The sequence below is a fragment of the Schistocerca nitens genome, chromosome 1, assembly GCF_023898315.1.
Source record: "Schistocerca nitens isolate TAMUIC-IGC-003100 chromosome 1, iqSchNite1.1, whole genome shotgun sequence".
Lineage (NCBI taxonomy): Eukaryota > Metazoa > Arthropoda > Insecta > Orthoptera > Acrididae > Schistocerca > Schistocerca nitens.
Window position 1 is genome coordinate 157,113,351 of NC_064614.1, and position 17,529 is coordinate 157,130,879.

General features: G+C 44.2%; 1 protein-coding gene across 1 annotated transcript in view; it reads left to right on the plus strand.

Annotated features, from left to right (window-relative positions):
* Window positions 1–17,204, plus strand: part of LOC126233170 (nascent polypeptide-associated complex subunit alpha, muscle-specific form-like) — an 85,769-nt gene extending 68,565 nt beyond the window's left edge. The window contains exon 3 of the mRNA XM_049942850.1: window positions 17,007–17,204. Coding sequence (XP_049798807.1) covers window positions 17,007–17,204 — 198 coding nt within the window. The remainder of the gene's footprint in view (window positions 1–17,006) is intronic.
* The last annotated feature ends 325 nt before the right edge of the window (window positions 17,205–17,529 follow it).

Sequence of the window (17,529 nt, forward strand, 5' to 3'; positions counted from 1 at the left end):
TGGGAAATGTTTTCGTGGCATTCCGTAGGTGATCTCGCCATTCTGGAAGGCGTCTATCCATCGGGATCATGTCCACCTCTACAGTTTGTTTTTGCTGGGACGATGGTATCTACCAGCAGGACAATGCAACGTGTCACACAGCTTTCGGCGTACGTGAGTGGTTCAAATTGCATCAGGGTTTTAGCGTACTCCCTGGCCACCAAACTCCCCAGCTTTAAGTCCAGTCAAGAATCTGTTGGACCGCCTTGGTCGGGCTGTTCGTGGCATGGATTCTCAAAATGGTTCAAATGGCTCTGAGCACTATGGAACTTAACATCTGAGGTCATCTGTCCCCTAGAACTTAAAAACTACTTAAACCTAACTAACCTAATGACATCACACACATCCATGCCCGAGGCAGGATTCGAACCTGTGACTGTAGCGGTTTTGAGGTTCCGGACTGAAGCGCCTACAACCGCTCGGCCACAGCGGCCGGCTCATGGATTCTCAACTGAGAAACCTAGCACAGCTGTCCACAGCACTGGCGCACGGCTCCAGATCCCTGTCCATACCTTCCAGAGCCCCTCTATTCTCTTCCCGCACGGCTCACAGCGGTTCGCGCTGCAAAAGGTGTTTATTCAGGCCTTTCACAGGTAGTCACATTAATCTGACTGGACAGTGAATTGCCTTATATCATCAGGGCTCGCACCACCAAGTTAGAATACTGCGTGTTTTGAGGATCAAACTGACTCACATTTTCACCTTCACCGCAATAATTTACGTTTGTGTTTGACCCTGCAGCCAGCCACTCAGCAAACACATGTCTTGAGATAATCCGCAATGTTGTTGATGTGCTGTGATCGATCTGCGCCAATAACCTATCTGTCCGGAGGATAGTTTACAAGGATTTTATTTCTGTACGATTGGTACCTCCTACATCGATATGTTTCAGAATCCGAATCTCTCCGCAATCGCACTGTCTTTCCTATCGTCAAAGCATTCGGTGTAGGTGTGGTGGAGAAGGGTCGTGCCCACTCAGAAAGTACGAGGGTGAGTCAAATGAAAACCTTAAATTTGTAATAACAAATCGAAATTTCGCGCCGTTATCCTGTAAGTTGGCAAGCGTGCTACAAACAGCGTGCAGAACGGCCTGTAGGTGGCAGCATAGTGAAGATGCACACATACCGTCGCGGTATCAGTATAAAGATAGCCGCCCCACTTGCGACTTGCACCAGGGAAGAACAGCGTTCTGTTGTTCGGTTTTTGCGTAGTGAAGGTGTGAAACCTATTGAAATTCATCGACGAATGAAGGTTCAGTACGGTGATGCATGTTTGTCACAGCAGCAAGTCTGCGAATGGAGCAGGAAGTTCGCAAATGGTGTAACTTTAGTGGAAGATGCTCCTCGTCCAGGTCAGGCACAACGAGTTGTGACTCCACAGTACATTGCAGCAGTTGAAGCCATAGTGAAGGAAAACCGCCGAGTGACACTGAATGACATTGCAGCATGTTTACATATTAGTCATGGGTCAGCACACCACATTGTGCATGATGTGCTCCAGTTTCACAAAGTGCCTGCAAGATGGGTGTCACGGCAGCTGACTCAAGAAATGGGAGAACGACGTGTTGCTGCTTGCGAAGAACTTCTTCGGCGCTTTGAACGAGAAGGTGATGGCTTCATTGCAAGAATTGTTACTGGGGACTAAACCTGGGTTCACTTCCACCAACCAGAAACGAAGAGAGCGAGCAAAGAAAGACGCCATTCCTTATCACCAAAGCCAAAGAAGTTTCGAACAGAACCATCAGCAGGGAAGGTTATGCTGACTCTCTTTTGGGGCGAACAAGTCGTCATTTTGGAGCATTACATGCCTAGAGGGGCCACTGTCACCAGTGCATCATACACAGATCTCCTAAAAAATCATCTTCGGTCTGCAATCAAATCAAAGCGACGTGGATTGCTGTCAGCAGGTGTCCTTTTGCAACATGACAATGCAAGGCCCCACACTGCCCGTACAACAGTTGCAACAATCACAGACCTGCATTTTGAGTGTCTTCCTCATCCACCAATCCCACCACACCTTGCCCCAAGTGATTTCCATTTGTTTGAACCACTCAAAGACGCAATGGGAGGAAAGTTCAAATGGTTCAAATGGCTCTGAGCACTATGGGACTCAACTGCTGAGGTCATTAGTCCCCTAGAACTTAGAACTAGTTAAACCTAACTAACCTAAGGACATCACAAACATCCATGCCCGAGGCAGGATTCCAACCTGCGACCGTAGCGGTCTTGCGGTTCCAGACTGCAGAGCCTTTAACCGCACGGCCACTGCGGCCGGCCAATGGGAGGAAAGAAGTTCCGTTCTGATGAAGAGGTACGCCACGCGGTGCACGAGTGTTTGCGCGGACTACCAAAAGAATTTTTTTCCAAAGGAATTTATGCACTTTGTAAGCGCTGGAGGACTTGAATTGAGCGTGAGGGAGATTATGTTGAAAAGTGATACAGCTTTGTGCCACTTCTGCACAATAAATAATATTTTTAAAAAATTTAAGGTTTTCATTTAACTCACCCTCGTAAATCATGCCTCAACTGGGAGAGATACAGTTTTGTTTAAGTGCCTTTGCAAGTGCTTTGATTTTGTTTACACCTAACTATTCTTTCAGCTCTTTGCAGGTCTCACCTTCGTAGATAATAATGGGTGAATAGATATAAGACAATGATGTACACTGGATATATCCATAGGATGACCAGTAGTGGGTGAACTCGTATGGAGTCGTTTACAAATGGTTCAAATGGCTCTGAGCACTGTGGGACTTAACTTCTGAGGTCATCAGTCCCTTAGAACTTAGAACTACTTAAATAGTTAAACCTAACTAACCTAAGGACATCACACACATCCATGCCCGAGGCAGTATTCGAACCTACGACCGTAGCGGTCGCGCGGTTCCAGACTGTAGCGCCTAGAACCGCTCGGTCACCCCGGCCGGCTGTGCGTTTACGCATGTACAACTTAGCATATGCACAAGGTAAATGCGTCCGCTGTACAAATAGGCAAGGGACGCATGCAGCGGTGCATAGTCACGCATGCCGTTTATTTGTACACATGCGCCATTTGCGCAGTTCCCGAAGCCTTCCCACTCCAGTCGAGGAGACGCGCGGAATAGTCATACGCCCGTCCGCGGTTCTGTTCGTTTACTGCTTCGTTTTACTATCTCTTACTGATAAAGATTTAGTTTCTTGCGCGTATTCAAGTTTACCTTTGCATTTAAACTATGGCCGGGTATTCTGACGAAAAACACGTAGAATTTAAGGCGGCTGTCATGTTTTCCCTTGTTTGTGGCTAATCAGTTCCGCAGATTATAAAGACAGAATAAAACCAAATGACTGTCTACAGTTCCTCAAAAGTAAATGTAACCTGGAAACAATAAAGTTAAGCCACGACAAAATAAAAAAGTCTTCGTGCTTCCAACTAATATATGCTGAAGAGTAATTTTAAGGCTCTTGATGTGCCGAAGCCGTCCTGGCTCCTTTAAAAGTTACTTCAATACATATACTGTTTTCACCGACGCGAGAAAATAAAAGAACAGTGAAATCACGCTTGTAATTGAAATGGCTTGTATGGGTACTGCAAGGCTACATATTTGTCGTCTGAAGCCCACAAACAGTGGAAATTTCATGCCAGTTCAAAATCTCGCTCGACATCCAGCCACACTTCTCTAGAGATCGGTAGCTGAAAGTGTCCAAATAAGAAGCTCAGATAATCTAATTAATTATAAACGATAAGCATCAACCGAATGTTGTGTTTGCCAGAGAAAGAAGCGTTCAGTGGTGTCCAATGCATCTTAATGTAATTTTCCGAGGATTTTATCAGAGTTTGGCAATCTTCTGGGATGATATTAGATATCGATGCAGTAGATCCCTTGAAATGGAACATCAACACTGTCATTGTCTTTGGTAGAAAGAATCTGTAGTGTCAGAGCAAATCTTGTCACCCTTGGTATAGCCTCTCTGTGGTGTGTAGTTTCCTTCACTATCAGTGATCCAACAGGATGAAGTGTTACTTCAAAATCGCGACTAAAATTTCAAACCAGATTGTTGCTAACCATCCTTTTTTTCTTCCACCACACTCGCAAGTGCCATATGCAAAATATTTGCTCCCTCCCAGTAGATTCTCTTATGTCTAAAATTTTGTCTTTGTCTCAAACAAATACCGGGTACGATGGCAGCTATAGCTGATAGCAAAGCGAATGTTTCGAATATTGGGATAGAGTAAGCGCTTCTACCCAGGGGTGAATGGAATCACGCATGCACACGTGTTGAGAAAGAGACGTACCGCTACACGCAAACCTCTTCTTGCGCAAAATTTCACGATTTGTGCATTGCAAATCTGATGTGCCCTTAAACGCATGCCGCGAAATTTGTGTGTTACTGAAGATAGTATTGTAGTAGCTGCTCATCGTCGTCTGCGTCATTTTGTTGATAAAGGTGAATTTTCGGCGTCACCTGTACATTACACTACTTGTTTTCGTTGCTACTGAAGTGATACGATAGTCAAAATAAGATAAACTCCTAAATATCGGCAGGTCAACTGACTACTTATCAGCGTATCTCAAGACTATAGCAGGTCTGCGATTTGGGAAAAAGATTTCATTTCAAGATCGTACATACAGTTTTCTTGAAAGCACTAAGTTCAATGAAGGACCTCCATTTCTCAGTTCTTTGGTGCAGCTCTGATGTTTCCTGACATCGCCTCCATCAGGTCATCTGCATACGCGCCTACGAGTACGTCATTACTTTTCTCTTTCCCCATCCAACAATTCGAGGAAGGGTTCAACGCAGGTATCTCAGGATGTAGGTGTGCATACAGAATCTTGTTGGTGTAACTTAGTAGTTCGTTTTGTAACCTGATTGTCTCCAAATTCAATTCTGCCACGCAGCCCCAACACTATTTGGAGACTTCAATATTGGTCCTCGACTACCTGGAGATTTATCAATGGTCTTTACATTGCAGGCAACCAAAGATTAACAAAAGCATCTTGGTTGTGTTGTTGTTGTAGCGTTCATTCCTAAGACTAGCTTGATGCAGGTCTCGACACAAACCAATCGTGCAGAAGTTACCTCATCTCTGTATAAGTAAAGCAACCTACATCCATTTCAAGCTCCTTACAGCGTTGAAGCTGTGGCTTCCCTCCACAATTTTCACGCCCCACACTTCTCTCCAACACCGAATTATTTATTTCTTGGCCCCAAAACATGTGCTCTGTCAACATAGACTTTATTTTAGTTGATGTTTGACACAAAACTCATTTCTCCCCGATTCGATTCTTCCTCTTCAATAGTCACCCGATCCACCCACCTAGACTTCAACATTTTTCAGTAGCACATTTCGAAAACTTGTATTCCCTTGTCGTATGTGGTGTGTATAGTCCATGTTTCACTTCGACATAACGCTACACTCCAGACAACTACTTTCGAAAACGGCTACTAACATTTAAATTTATGTTCAAAGTCAACAAATTACATCTTCTTTCATTCTGCCTCCGTCAGTTATTTTGCTGTCCACGTACAAAACTCGCCTAGTACTTTTAGCGCTCACTTCCTAATTCCCCCTGCATCGTCTGACTTATATGTACCACACTCCTTTACTAGCGTTATTTTTTTTCTTGATGGTCACCTTTTAACTTTTTTCTCAAGCTTTCTTCTATTCCATTCGACACATATTTTACGTACTTAGTTCTGACAGAATTACAGTACCATCGGAAAAAATAAAAGTTTTTATTTATTCTGTCTGAACTTAAATTCATTTTCGAGCTTTCTCCTTGGTTTCCTGAATCACGTGAAAGACAGGCTACAACCCTGTCTCATTCCCCTCACAACTGAGCACCTAAAGTCTGGTTTCTGCCCAAGTTACAGATTTTTCACTCCCTGTACTCGACGAAGTAGGAAATACCCTTAGCGTCAGCTTTTTCGCTATATCTTGTGATTCCCGCATAAATCTAGAATGTTCCTACGCGTTAACTCTATCCTTCCGCTGGCATATAATGCTATTTAGCTGACAAACCACAGCCTAACCGTGTTGTTCAGTCTCGTCCTTTCTTTTTTTGTATGCATACAGTTGTATAACGAGGGTACATGATAACGGTCAGCAGTCCGCAGAAAACTGGAACAACTTGTGACCAAGGTTTTTATTGTGTATAATGTAATATCAGTGATATGTCATCAATAACAAGTATCACGTAACTATTTTATAGCAGTATTAAACGTAAGGCAGATGTCTTGCCGCAGCAAGCAAAGAATACCCCGTAAACTAGTGTAAACTGTTGATGAGTGTAAATCCTCTATCATATTGTTGTTGTTGTTGTTGTGGTCTTTAGTCCAGAGACTGGTTTGATGCAGCTGTCCATGCTGCTCTATCCTATGCAGGCTTCTTCATCTCCGCGTAACTACTGCAGCCTACATCCTTCTGAATCTGCTTACTGTATTCATCTCTTGGTCTCCCTCTGCGATTTGTACCCTCCACGCTTCCCTCGTCACTAAACTGGTGATCCCTTGATGCCGCAGAACGTGTCCTGCTAACCTATCCCTTCTTGTAGTCAAGTTGTGCCACAAACTCCTCTTCTCCCCGATTCTATTCAGTATCTCCTCATTAGTTACGTGATCTATCCATCTAATCTTCAGCATTCTTCTGTAGCACCACATTTCGAAAGCTTCTATTCTCTTCTTGCTTAAACTATTTATCGTCCTTGTTTCAGATCCTCAGATCCATACATGGCTACACTCCATACAAATACTTTTAGAAAAGACTTCCTGACACTTAAATCTATACTCGACGCTAACATATTTCTCTTTTTCAGAAACGCTTTTCTTGGAATTGCTCGTCTACATTTTATATCCTCTCTACTTCGACAATCATTAGTTATTTTGCTCCCCAAATAGCAGAACTCATCTATTACTTTAAGTGTCTCATTTCCTAATATAATTCCCTTAGCATTATCTGATTTAATTAGACTATATTCCATTATCCTTGTCTCGCTTTAGTTGATGTTCATCTTATATCCGCCTTTCAAGACACTGTCCATTCCGTTCAACTGCTCTTCCAAGTCCTTTGCTGTCTCTGACAGAATTACAATGTCATCGGCAAACCTCAAAGTTTTTATTTCTTCTCCATGGATTTTAATTCCTACTCCAAATTTTTCCTTTGTTTCCTTTTCTGATTGCTGAGTATACTAATTGAATAACATCGGGGACAGGCTAAAACCCTGTCTCACTCCCTTCCCAACCGCTGCTTCCCTTTCATGCCCCTCGGTTCTTATAATTGTCATCTGTTCTTGTACAAATTGTAAATAGCCTTTTATCGAAAACAAATTAATTACAGCCTACAAAGTGGTGCAGTACTTCACATGTCTTGCAGATTATGGATGCAGAAGAGTATCAGATTTAAAAATAAACAGTCTTACATGGATGAAATAAGTTAGGGTCTATTTATGACACAATACTGTTAAGATTATCAGCTGTCCGAAACCGAGAATGACTCGTGTGCTGGTCTCGAAATTTTCTACATAAGTGATCGCATAGAAGCCTCTCCTGAACCTTGGCGAGCGCACTGATTGGCCTCTGGGGTTTTGAGTCCTAGAGGTATGTGTAATCCTACTTCATAATAACAGCATTCTTCAGACCTCTGCCAAATCTCTGGAACCTTGTGCTGCTAGGAATGAAGTGTAGAGAAAGAAGAGGTGAAACTGGGTGCTGGCGCACAACCACTCTTCTCGAATCCCACCAATGGGACCGCCGGGCTCAACGCCCCCAAATCGATGGACCTCATCATCAGTAGTGTGACACCGTCCCGCTCCAAAAGACAGTGCGGAGAGGTTTGGAATTTTATCACGGACATTGGTGTGAGATTTGGCAATCGGGAACTTTATACCGTCTTTCTTTCACTTCGTGTCCGAATACCGGCAGCGAGAATTTCTTCCTCAGTTAACACTAAAACTGATTAGTCCGTGTACAAACGTTATTCGGCGACCTCGCCAACGACAGTGAGTTACGTGTCCATCGACTGCGCCTCATTAGGCGACACTACTCTGACAATGGTGGCAGGGTAATCACCCTGGACTTCACACACTTTGTCAAAGATAACCAGTCCAGTTCGTTAACAACATATTCGAGCTTCTCTAGTTGCCCTTGAAATACCTTAATCGTTCCCGGTACGATGTCATAACAACATTCTTTGACTCCCTGTTTTAACCTGCCATGTAGTTTGATTACAGTGCACACTCCGCTGAAGAGTGATGATCCATTACGAAAACTTCCATCTTACAGAAATTACAAGAAACATAGCCAGTAATTCATATAGAATTTTCAGAATTTTAACGAAAAAAAACACTGAAGTGAAAAGTTAAGAAGTTGCAAACTGGTTTACAGTTCAAAACTATCTTAATTTAGAAAATTAAAGATAATCTGCGAATAATTTATTAAGAGCCTTGTGGGCTCTTTGAAAATAGCAAGAAAATAAGTTAGAAACAGTAGTTTAGAGGATGTTGTGGCTAATTTGCTATCGGGAGACCATCATTTATTCTTGATGATCGATCTAGTTGGCTTGCTCGAACCTGCTTGCACTAAATTCTTGTCATCGAGCCAGGTCGTAACAGACGAAAGAGGCCTAAATTAAATCACCTGATAATAAAAAAAGGTTCAAATTGGTCTAAGCACTATGGGACTTAACATCTGAGGTCATCAGTCCCCTAGAATTAGAACTACTCAAACGTAACTAACCTAAGGACATATCACACATCCATGCCCGAGGCAGGATTCGAACCTGCAACCGCAGCAGCAGCGCGGTTCCGGACTGAAGCGCCTAGAGCCGCTGGTCACAGCGACCGGCGCCTGATAGTCGCTATTTTCAATAGCTAACAAGCCTTGAAGTTTTCTAGTATTTGACTGCGTGGCGTTAGAGCAGAGATATAGAGTCTACGCATGAGTGCTAAAATTGAAACTTCAGTGCCACATATTATCTTTTTTTTCTTCTTCTTTTTTCTTCAAGGAATAAGCGACCAACAGCTCTTCGCAGTGTTTCTCACACTCAAAATAAAACGACACTGCTAAGTACTTAACTTCAAATCCATTAAACACGTTGATAAACACACTCCAAAAAGTTCAAACTACTAATCACATGTCACAAATTACTATAACTCAAGCACGATGTACTGTTTCGCATTCCATACAAATATTGCGCCACTTGAGTCTGTTGCATCTCATTCTGTTCCCGCAAATGAGAGTGTATAGTGTTTCGACCACGTCAGGCCCACAGTCTCACTATAGGCCTAGACGTTTGACGCCAGAGATGTTGCGAGTGGTGAAGCAGGAATTCCACAGCATGCTACCAATTGGCATTTGCAGAGTTTCGAGTAGCAGCTAGGCAGCCCCAATCCATGTGGTTTCTAAGAAGAAGAACGGATGGCGTCTATGTGGTGATTACCGGCAGCTCAATGCGAGGACCATCCCGGATCGGTAGCAGATGCCACACATGGAAAACTTTTCTGACAACGTTAGAGATAAGGCTATATTTTCCACTACTGATCTAGTCCGGGCGTGTTATCAGATCCCCTTTGCCGTAGAAGATATCTCCTAGACAGCAGTGACAACACCTTTCGGTCTGTTCGAGTTTGGTTTGCTAGGATGCCTTTTGGTCTGTGCAACGCAGCACAGACGCTTCAAAGTTTTATGGATGAGATCGCTAGGGACTTAGACTTCTGTTATGTTTACATAGATTACATTTTGATGATGTCTGCGACGGAAGAAGAACGTTTACATCATCTGGCCCAGATACTTAATCATTTACACATACAAGGCATAGTAATCAATCCTTCAAAGTGTGAGATTAATGCTACCCCACATTTTTTTTTGAAAATCCGATGTATCGTGTCTAAATCCTGTGGATAGAAACGTGAAATAATTAACTATTAAGCTGCAGTCCAAAGAATGTGGGATGTTATTGTGTGTTTCATGAACATAACGAATATCTGAAGGGAGAAATCATAACCATAACGAAAGTGTCTAGGCATTTTTTAGTCCGATTAATCGTGCATAAATCATGTGGATAAAAACGTGAAATAGGAAGAAATGAAAGTGTTTCGTATTTTTATAAAAGCCAATGAATTGTATATAATTCATGTGGGCGGAAACGTTAAACTGAGAAAATGAAGTTCCGAAGATAATTCCTAATGTTGCTGGAAATATTAAACCCTCTAGTTCAATTTAATTTTTCCTTCATGTTGTAAATCAACTAAGAACAATGAACAATGCACATTCAAGACGCACACAACAGTCGATGTATACAGAATGCACACAACAGTCGATGGGACAACTCGTGAAACTCATGATGACGCGTGCCTACGTCACTATGACGTAGAGCTCTCCTCACCTAGCGTGAAATGAATGCTACTCCTATTATTTGTCATTATAGTTACTCTTTGATGTTAGAGATTGAGACCATTCCATGCCGCTCTTTACAGTAACCGTTAAACCTTCCACGCTTGTGACCTATCTTATACAGGCGTGTTTTATGTAGAAATAAATGTCAGTTCTATCAGATAGTACAAGTCCCTGTCTGTCCTTAATGAACATTAATTCCATTCCATTAACACATGAAATAAATCTGGTCTGTCGCAGATAGATGTCTGTTAAACAGTTCAGTACAGGGCTGACATATTATAACGGTACTGTAACGTATTTCTTTTCTTCGGGCGCTCCTTGGCTGTCGTCATATTATCTCATAGCTGTCGTAGAGCACAGCCAGCTACTACAGGTCCACCGCCCGCATCGCGAACAGAGAGACTCGAGCAAATGACAGACCTCTGCAAAATCTACATACATAAAATCCCCCTAACGGTGGACCGTTGGCCTCTCAGCAGTAATTTTAGTCTGTACAAAAGTCCAAATAACCAAACAATGCTACTCACGAAATAAAATAAATTTTAAAGTGCTCCATAGGCGGTCCGTTACAATGTGTAGGGGAGGGTTGAAAACATCCTGGACGAATAGGAAAGGTAAAGAACAATTTCTCTCTTCGTGGTATACGTGACGTCACCTTTCACCATGAAAATGCACGGAAGCCTGCTGCCCGTGTTGTCCTGACCTTCCTAGACACTGAGGATTTTCGACTGGTACCCACTGAGAAAATCTGGTCACGGGTTTCTGGGAAGCCACCAATCGCCAGCTTGTTTTTTAGTATTCAATGAAAGTGATGTGAGCTCTATTTTTATTCGATGTGTCATACTCCATATCGGTCCACTGGATATTTTTCAAACATAAGTCTTTAATAGTCCAAATTAACTAATACATATTCATAAACTTGTTATTTTGAAGTTTCAAACATATCTGCCTCCCACTTACTTGCAGGTACGTATAGGAATTTCTCGATCGACCACCAAATATCGAAAACATTTATGAAAAAAATTTAACATCGTCATCTTTCAGTGTCAACTACAGTTGTTCCATTACACTGTGAGGCCTTTAACAACTTCTTCGCGTTAGTATAGGAGATGCATTGTATAGGCTTTAAGTCTTGGATTTTCGTTTCTTCTGTGACTACAAAACATTTTTTTCTGCTAACTGGTGGCAATTGACACACATGGCAGGGGCTGAGCATTGAATACCTGGTTAGTGGGAACAGGACCGCATCTTTGACAAGTAGCTCGGTCTTTTCAAGCCCTGGTGGTGAGGCTCATTATGTTAGATGTATGCGGGCTAACTTTAAGGCAGGGAAAGCCTCCTTAAAATACTCTGACAGCTTCTGTCAATTGAATGTCTGCATGAAAGACGGTACTCTCTGCAGCTCATCATTAACTCTTCTCAAAGGTTCTAAGTACAAGCAATGTCATCTTTTGTTGTCAGTAGCATTGTCGTGCCAATAGCATGCAGTGAGAAGTAAGTGAGGGAGTTGGGTGTTGGTCACTCTGATGGGCAGTCTGGAAGTAACCAGCAGAACAGGAAGACGTACGCCTGAGGATGTTGCTTTTTGGGAATTTACACTCCTGGAAATGGAAAAAAGAACACATTGACACCGGTGTGTCAGACCCACCATACTTGCTCCGGACACTGCGAGAGGGCTGTACAAGCAATGATCACACGCACGGCACAGCGGACACACCAGGAACCGCGGTGTTGGCCGTCGGATGGCGCTAGCTGCGCAGCATTTGTGCACCGCCGCCGTCAGTGTCAGCCAGTTTGCCGTGGCATACGGAGCTCCATCGCAGTCTTTAACACTGGTAGCATGCCGCGACAGCGTGGACGTGAACCGTATGTGCAGTTGACGGACTTTAAGCGAGGGCGTATAGTGGGCATGCGGGAGGCCGGGTGGACGTACCGCCGAATTGCTCAACACGTGGGGCGTGAGGTCTCCACAGTACATCGATGTTGTCGCCAGTGGTCGGCGGAAGGTGCACGTGCCCGTCGACCTGGGACCGGACCGCAGCGACGCACGGATGCACGCCAAGACCGTAGGATCCTACGCAGTGCCGTAGGGGACCGCACCGCCACTTCCCAGCAAATTAGGGACACTGTTGCTCCTGGGGTATCGGCGAGGACCATTCGCAACCGTCTCCATGAAGCTGGGCTACGGTCCCGCACACCGTTAGGCCGTCTTCCGCTCACGCCCCAACATCGTGCAGCCCGCCTCCAGTGGTGTCGCGACAGGCGTGAATGGAGGGACGAATGGAGACGTGTCGTCTTCAGCGATGAGAGTCGCTTCTGCCTTGGTGCCAATGATGGTCGTATGCGTGTTTGGCGCCGTGCAGGTGAGCGCCACAATCAGGACTGCATACGACCGAGGCACACAGGGCCAACACCCGGCATCATGGTGTGGGGAGCGATCTCCTACACTGGCCGTACACCACTGGTGATCGTCGAGGGGACACTGAATAGTGCACGGTACATCCAGACCGTCATCGAACCCATCGTTCTACCATTCCTAGACCGGCAAGGGAACTTGCTGTTCCAACAGGACAATGCACGTCCGCATGTATCCCGTGCCACCCAACGTGCTCTAGAAGGTGTAAGTCAACTACCCTGGCCAGCAAGATCTCCGGATCTGTCCCCCATTGAGCATGTTTGGGACTGGATGAAGCGTCGTCTCACGCGGTCTGCACGTCCAGCACGAACGCTGGTCCAACTGAGGCGCCAGGTGGAAATGGCATGGCAAGCCGTTCCACAGGACTACATCCAGCATCTCTACGATCGTCTCCATGGGAGAATAGCAGCCTGCATTGCTGCGAAAGGTGGATATACACTGTACTAGTGCCGACATTGTGCATGCTCTGTTGCCTGTGTCTATGTGCCTGTGGTTCTGTCAGTGTGATCATGTGATGTATCTGACCCCAGGAATGTGTCAATAAAGTTTCCCCTTCCTGGGACAATGAATTCACGGTGTTCTTATTTCAATTTCCAGGAGTGTAATTTGATTAACCCTGCGGCGGGCGCACTGTACCTCCAATTCAGTTTTCTTCCCGTAATTACATTAGCGTGCCAAGCACACAATAATGATCCTAGACATGCTTCGATGACATTGTCAGGCTACAAGTCTCACTAGCGTCGCATTATAAGACCATTCCTAACAGGCGTGGTTGATCTGTGAAGTGGAAAACTACTCTGGGGTGGCACTGCGTACCGCACGCGCCCGCTGATATAAGTAAATGCCGAGTAATCTCTGCTGAATGTTTCCAAGATCAGAAGCTGTATTTTACAGAAACACTTTGAGTGAATAATTATTTAGTTACTGAACATTAGTATTATACTTTCCCTATTGTCTTGACGTTTCTCACAAAGAAAAGCATTGAGCCATACGAATTTGAGCGCCTTCTTATGGAATTATCTAACGAAAAGGATTATGCTAATTTCTCTGACAGTGATGATGAAGCAGAAATAATTGAGGCTGCAGATTATTCCAGTGAATCTGAAAAATCGTACGATGTCGGGAATGGAGTGAATGAATTACCAAGTGATGAGTGTCATTTTTATATCGGTAAGGACCAGGAAACTTTACAAATAAATAATTCTTTAGTGGTGTCTGGTAAAATAAAATGTAAGAATGTAACCAAGGTCTTATATGGCCCGAAACGCAATGATGCAGGAACTGAAAGTTTTCTCTGTGTGGTTGATCCCGGCGGAGGTTCGAATGCTCCCTCGGGCATGGGTGTGTGTGTTTCTCCTTAGGATAATTTAGGTTAATTAAGTTGTGTGTAATCTTAGGGACTGATGACCTTAGCAGTTAAGTCCCATAAGATTTCACACACATTTGAACATTTTTGAAAGTTTTCTCATTTTTTTTTCCTGAGGTAACTGACTGTGCCGTTGGGAACACCAATAGATAAATAACAAGTCATCATCTATGAATTACGCTGGAGACAGAGACTGCAGAAATACTCTGGCCCGAAACACAACGCTACACAAACTAAAACTAAAATTGAAAGTTTTCTCTTTTTTTTTTTTTATTCTGAGATAACTGATTGTATTGTTGCGAACACCAAATACAAAGAACAAGAGATAATCTGTGAATTACGCGAGGGCAGAGACTGTAGAAATACTTCTGCTTCTGAAATAATGGGTCACTTAGGAGCAATGATTGTCATAGCTGTACATAAAGGAGGACGCACAAACGTATTACAGCGGTGGGCATCAAATGGCACAGGAATGATTATTCTCAGGGTAGCATTTAGCTACAAGCGCTTTCTGTTCTTGCTCCGGTCACTGAGATATGATGATACTTTAACGAGAAAAGAGCGACTTGCAGTTGACAAAATTACTGCCACCCGCAATCTCCACCGTTCATTTCTGAAAAACTGCAGAAGTAACTACAGCCAAGGGGAGTTCACAACCACAGACCAAATGCTTATTCGTTTTCGTGGAGACCGAGCGAGGTTAGCACACTGGACTCGCATTCGGGAGGGCGACGGTTCAATCCCGCGTCCGGCCATCGTGATTTAGGTTTTCCGGGATTCCCCTAAATCGCTCCAGGCAAATGCCGGGATGGTTCCTTCGAAAGGGCACGGCCGACTTCCTTCCCCGTCCCTCCCTAATCCGATGAGACCGATGACCTCGCTGTTACCGCGCGACTGCTACGGTCGCAGGTTCGAATCCTGCCTCGGGCATGGATGTGTGTGATGTCCTTAGGTTAGTTAGGTTTAAGTAGTTCTAAGTTCTAGGGGACTGATGACCACAGATGTTAAGTCCCATAGTGCTCAGAGCCATTTGAACCATTTTTGAACCTCGCTGTTTGGTCTCTTCCCCCAAATATCCCAACCCAACTCGTTTTAGTGGACGTTATGGTTGTGTGCAGTACATGCCCAATATGCTGTAACGTAAATCGGCATAATATGCACTATTGGGCAACGGAAAATCCACGATGGCTGCGACAAGTGGAACATCGGCGACCTTGGCGGGTTAATGTATGGTGCGGCATTATGGGAGGAAGGATAATTGGCCCCCATTTTATCGACGGCAATCTAAATGGTGCAATGTATGCTGATTTACCGATGTTACTACAAGATGTTTCACTGCATGACAGAATGGCGACGTACTTCCAACATGATGGATGTCCGGCACACAGCTCGCGTGCGGTTGAAGCGGTATTGAATTGCATATTTCATGACGGGTAGATTGGTCGTCGAAGCACCATACCATGGTCCGCACGTTCACCGGATCTGACGTCCCCGGATTTCCTTCTGTGGGGGAAGTTGAAGGATATTTGCTATAGCGATCCACCGACAACGCCTGACAACATGCGTCAGCGCATTGTAAATACACGTGCGAACTTTACGGAAGGAGAACTACTCGTTGTTGAGAGGAAAGTCGTTACACGTATTGCCAAATGCATTGAGGTTAACGGACATCATTTTGAGCAGTTGTTGCATTAATGTGGTATTTACAGGTAATCAAGCTGTAACAGCATGCGTTCTCAGAAATGATAAGTTCACAAAGGTACATGTATCACACTGGAACAACCGAAATAAAATGTTCAAACGTACCTACGTTCTGTATTTTAATTTAAAAAACCTATCTGTTACCAACTGTTCGTGTTAGCACACTGGACTCGGATTCGGGAGGACGACGGTTCAATCCCGTCTCCGGCCATCCTGATTTAGGTTTTCCGTGATTTCCCTAAATCGTTTCAGGCAAATGCCGGGATGGTTCCTTTGAAAGGGCACGGCCGATTTCCTTCCCAATCCTTCCCTAACCCGAGCTTGCGCTCCGTCTCTAATGACCTCGTTGTCGACGGGACGTTAAACACTAACCACCACCACCACCACCACCACCACCACCACCACCAAATTGTGAACCATATGTTTGTGACTATTACAGCGCCATCCATCACAGAGCGAAAAAAGTGGCCCAACTAAAACATTCATATTTCTTTACGTACTACACGAATATGTAATAAAAATGGGGGTTCCTACTTTAAAAAAACGCAGCTGATATCCGTTTGACCTATGGCAGCGCCATCTAGCGGGCCAACCATAGCGCCATCTGGTTTCCCCCTTCAAGGTAGACAAGTTTCGTACTTTGTAGTTTTTTCGTTTCATGCTTATCTCGTGAGATATTTGGCCCGGTCACGATCAGTGGACAACCCTGTATATGCAGCATAAGCAAAATTTCGTTACGTTGTATCATTTATAGTCTCGCAGCTTTAATGACCAGCAGTGTAGTAATCCAAACTACTCATTCGTATATTGCGTGATAGCTTTATGTTAAATTCCTGGGGTCATCTTGGATCACGTAGTTCTAGAAAATGCTTTTGTGGCAAAAACTCGAGACAGAGACAGAACATTAGTAATTAAGGGTGTAACGATCTGGATGAATTGTGGAAACCGCATGAAATGGCTGATATCGGGAGAAAGCCGTGTAGCTACATGCTACCGCACATACTGCACGATGGAGTCGATGTAATAACTGGAAGCCTAGTCCCTTGCGCTGTGAACTGGTCAGTGAATCTTGCAGCCTACTACGTTAACAGGTCTGACGACTTGTGCACTGTTGCAGTTACGCAATCGTGGAAGAACTTCCCAGCCAGCTTCAACGTCTCCGTGTTCTTCTCTGCTCAGTAGTTCACCAGACTCGTTTCCTTACGGAGTCGTCGTCATTACAATCAACATGTACTTCGTGCAGTCCGTATTCACAACAGATTGGACGGTGGCAAAAGATGCTCAAAAGGAAGAGGTTTCTGAATCGCCTCACTAATACGGTGAATTCCAGTTGTCCTTTCGTGTACAATAAGTCTGTACGAAACACTTCGTGTTTATCTTCCGTCTCTCGGGCTGAAATCCCCTGCTATACCCGCAGGACAGGATAGATAGTTTAATTTGTGGGAAGGGGCCAAAATGAGTGGCTGTCAGTTGCGCTCGAACATACTACTTTATTCATTTCACAAACATTACAAGAGTAAAGAAAACATTAAAAACAAGCCAAACATTAATTTTAGAACATAATTCCCGGCTAAATGCGCCATTCAATCTCACGGTTCAAGGGCAAAACAATTTTAATTTAAAACCGGCTGAAGGCCAAT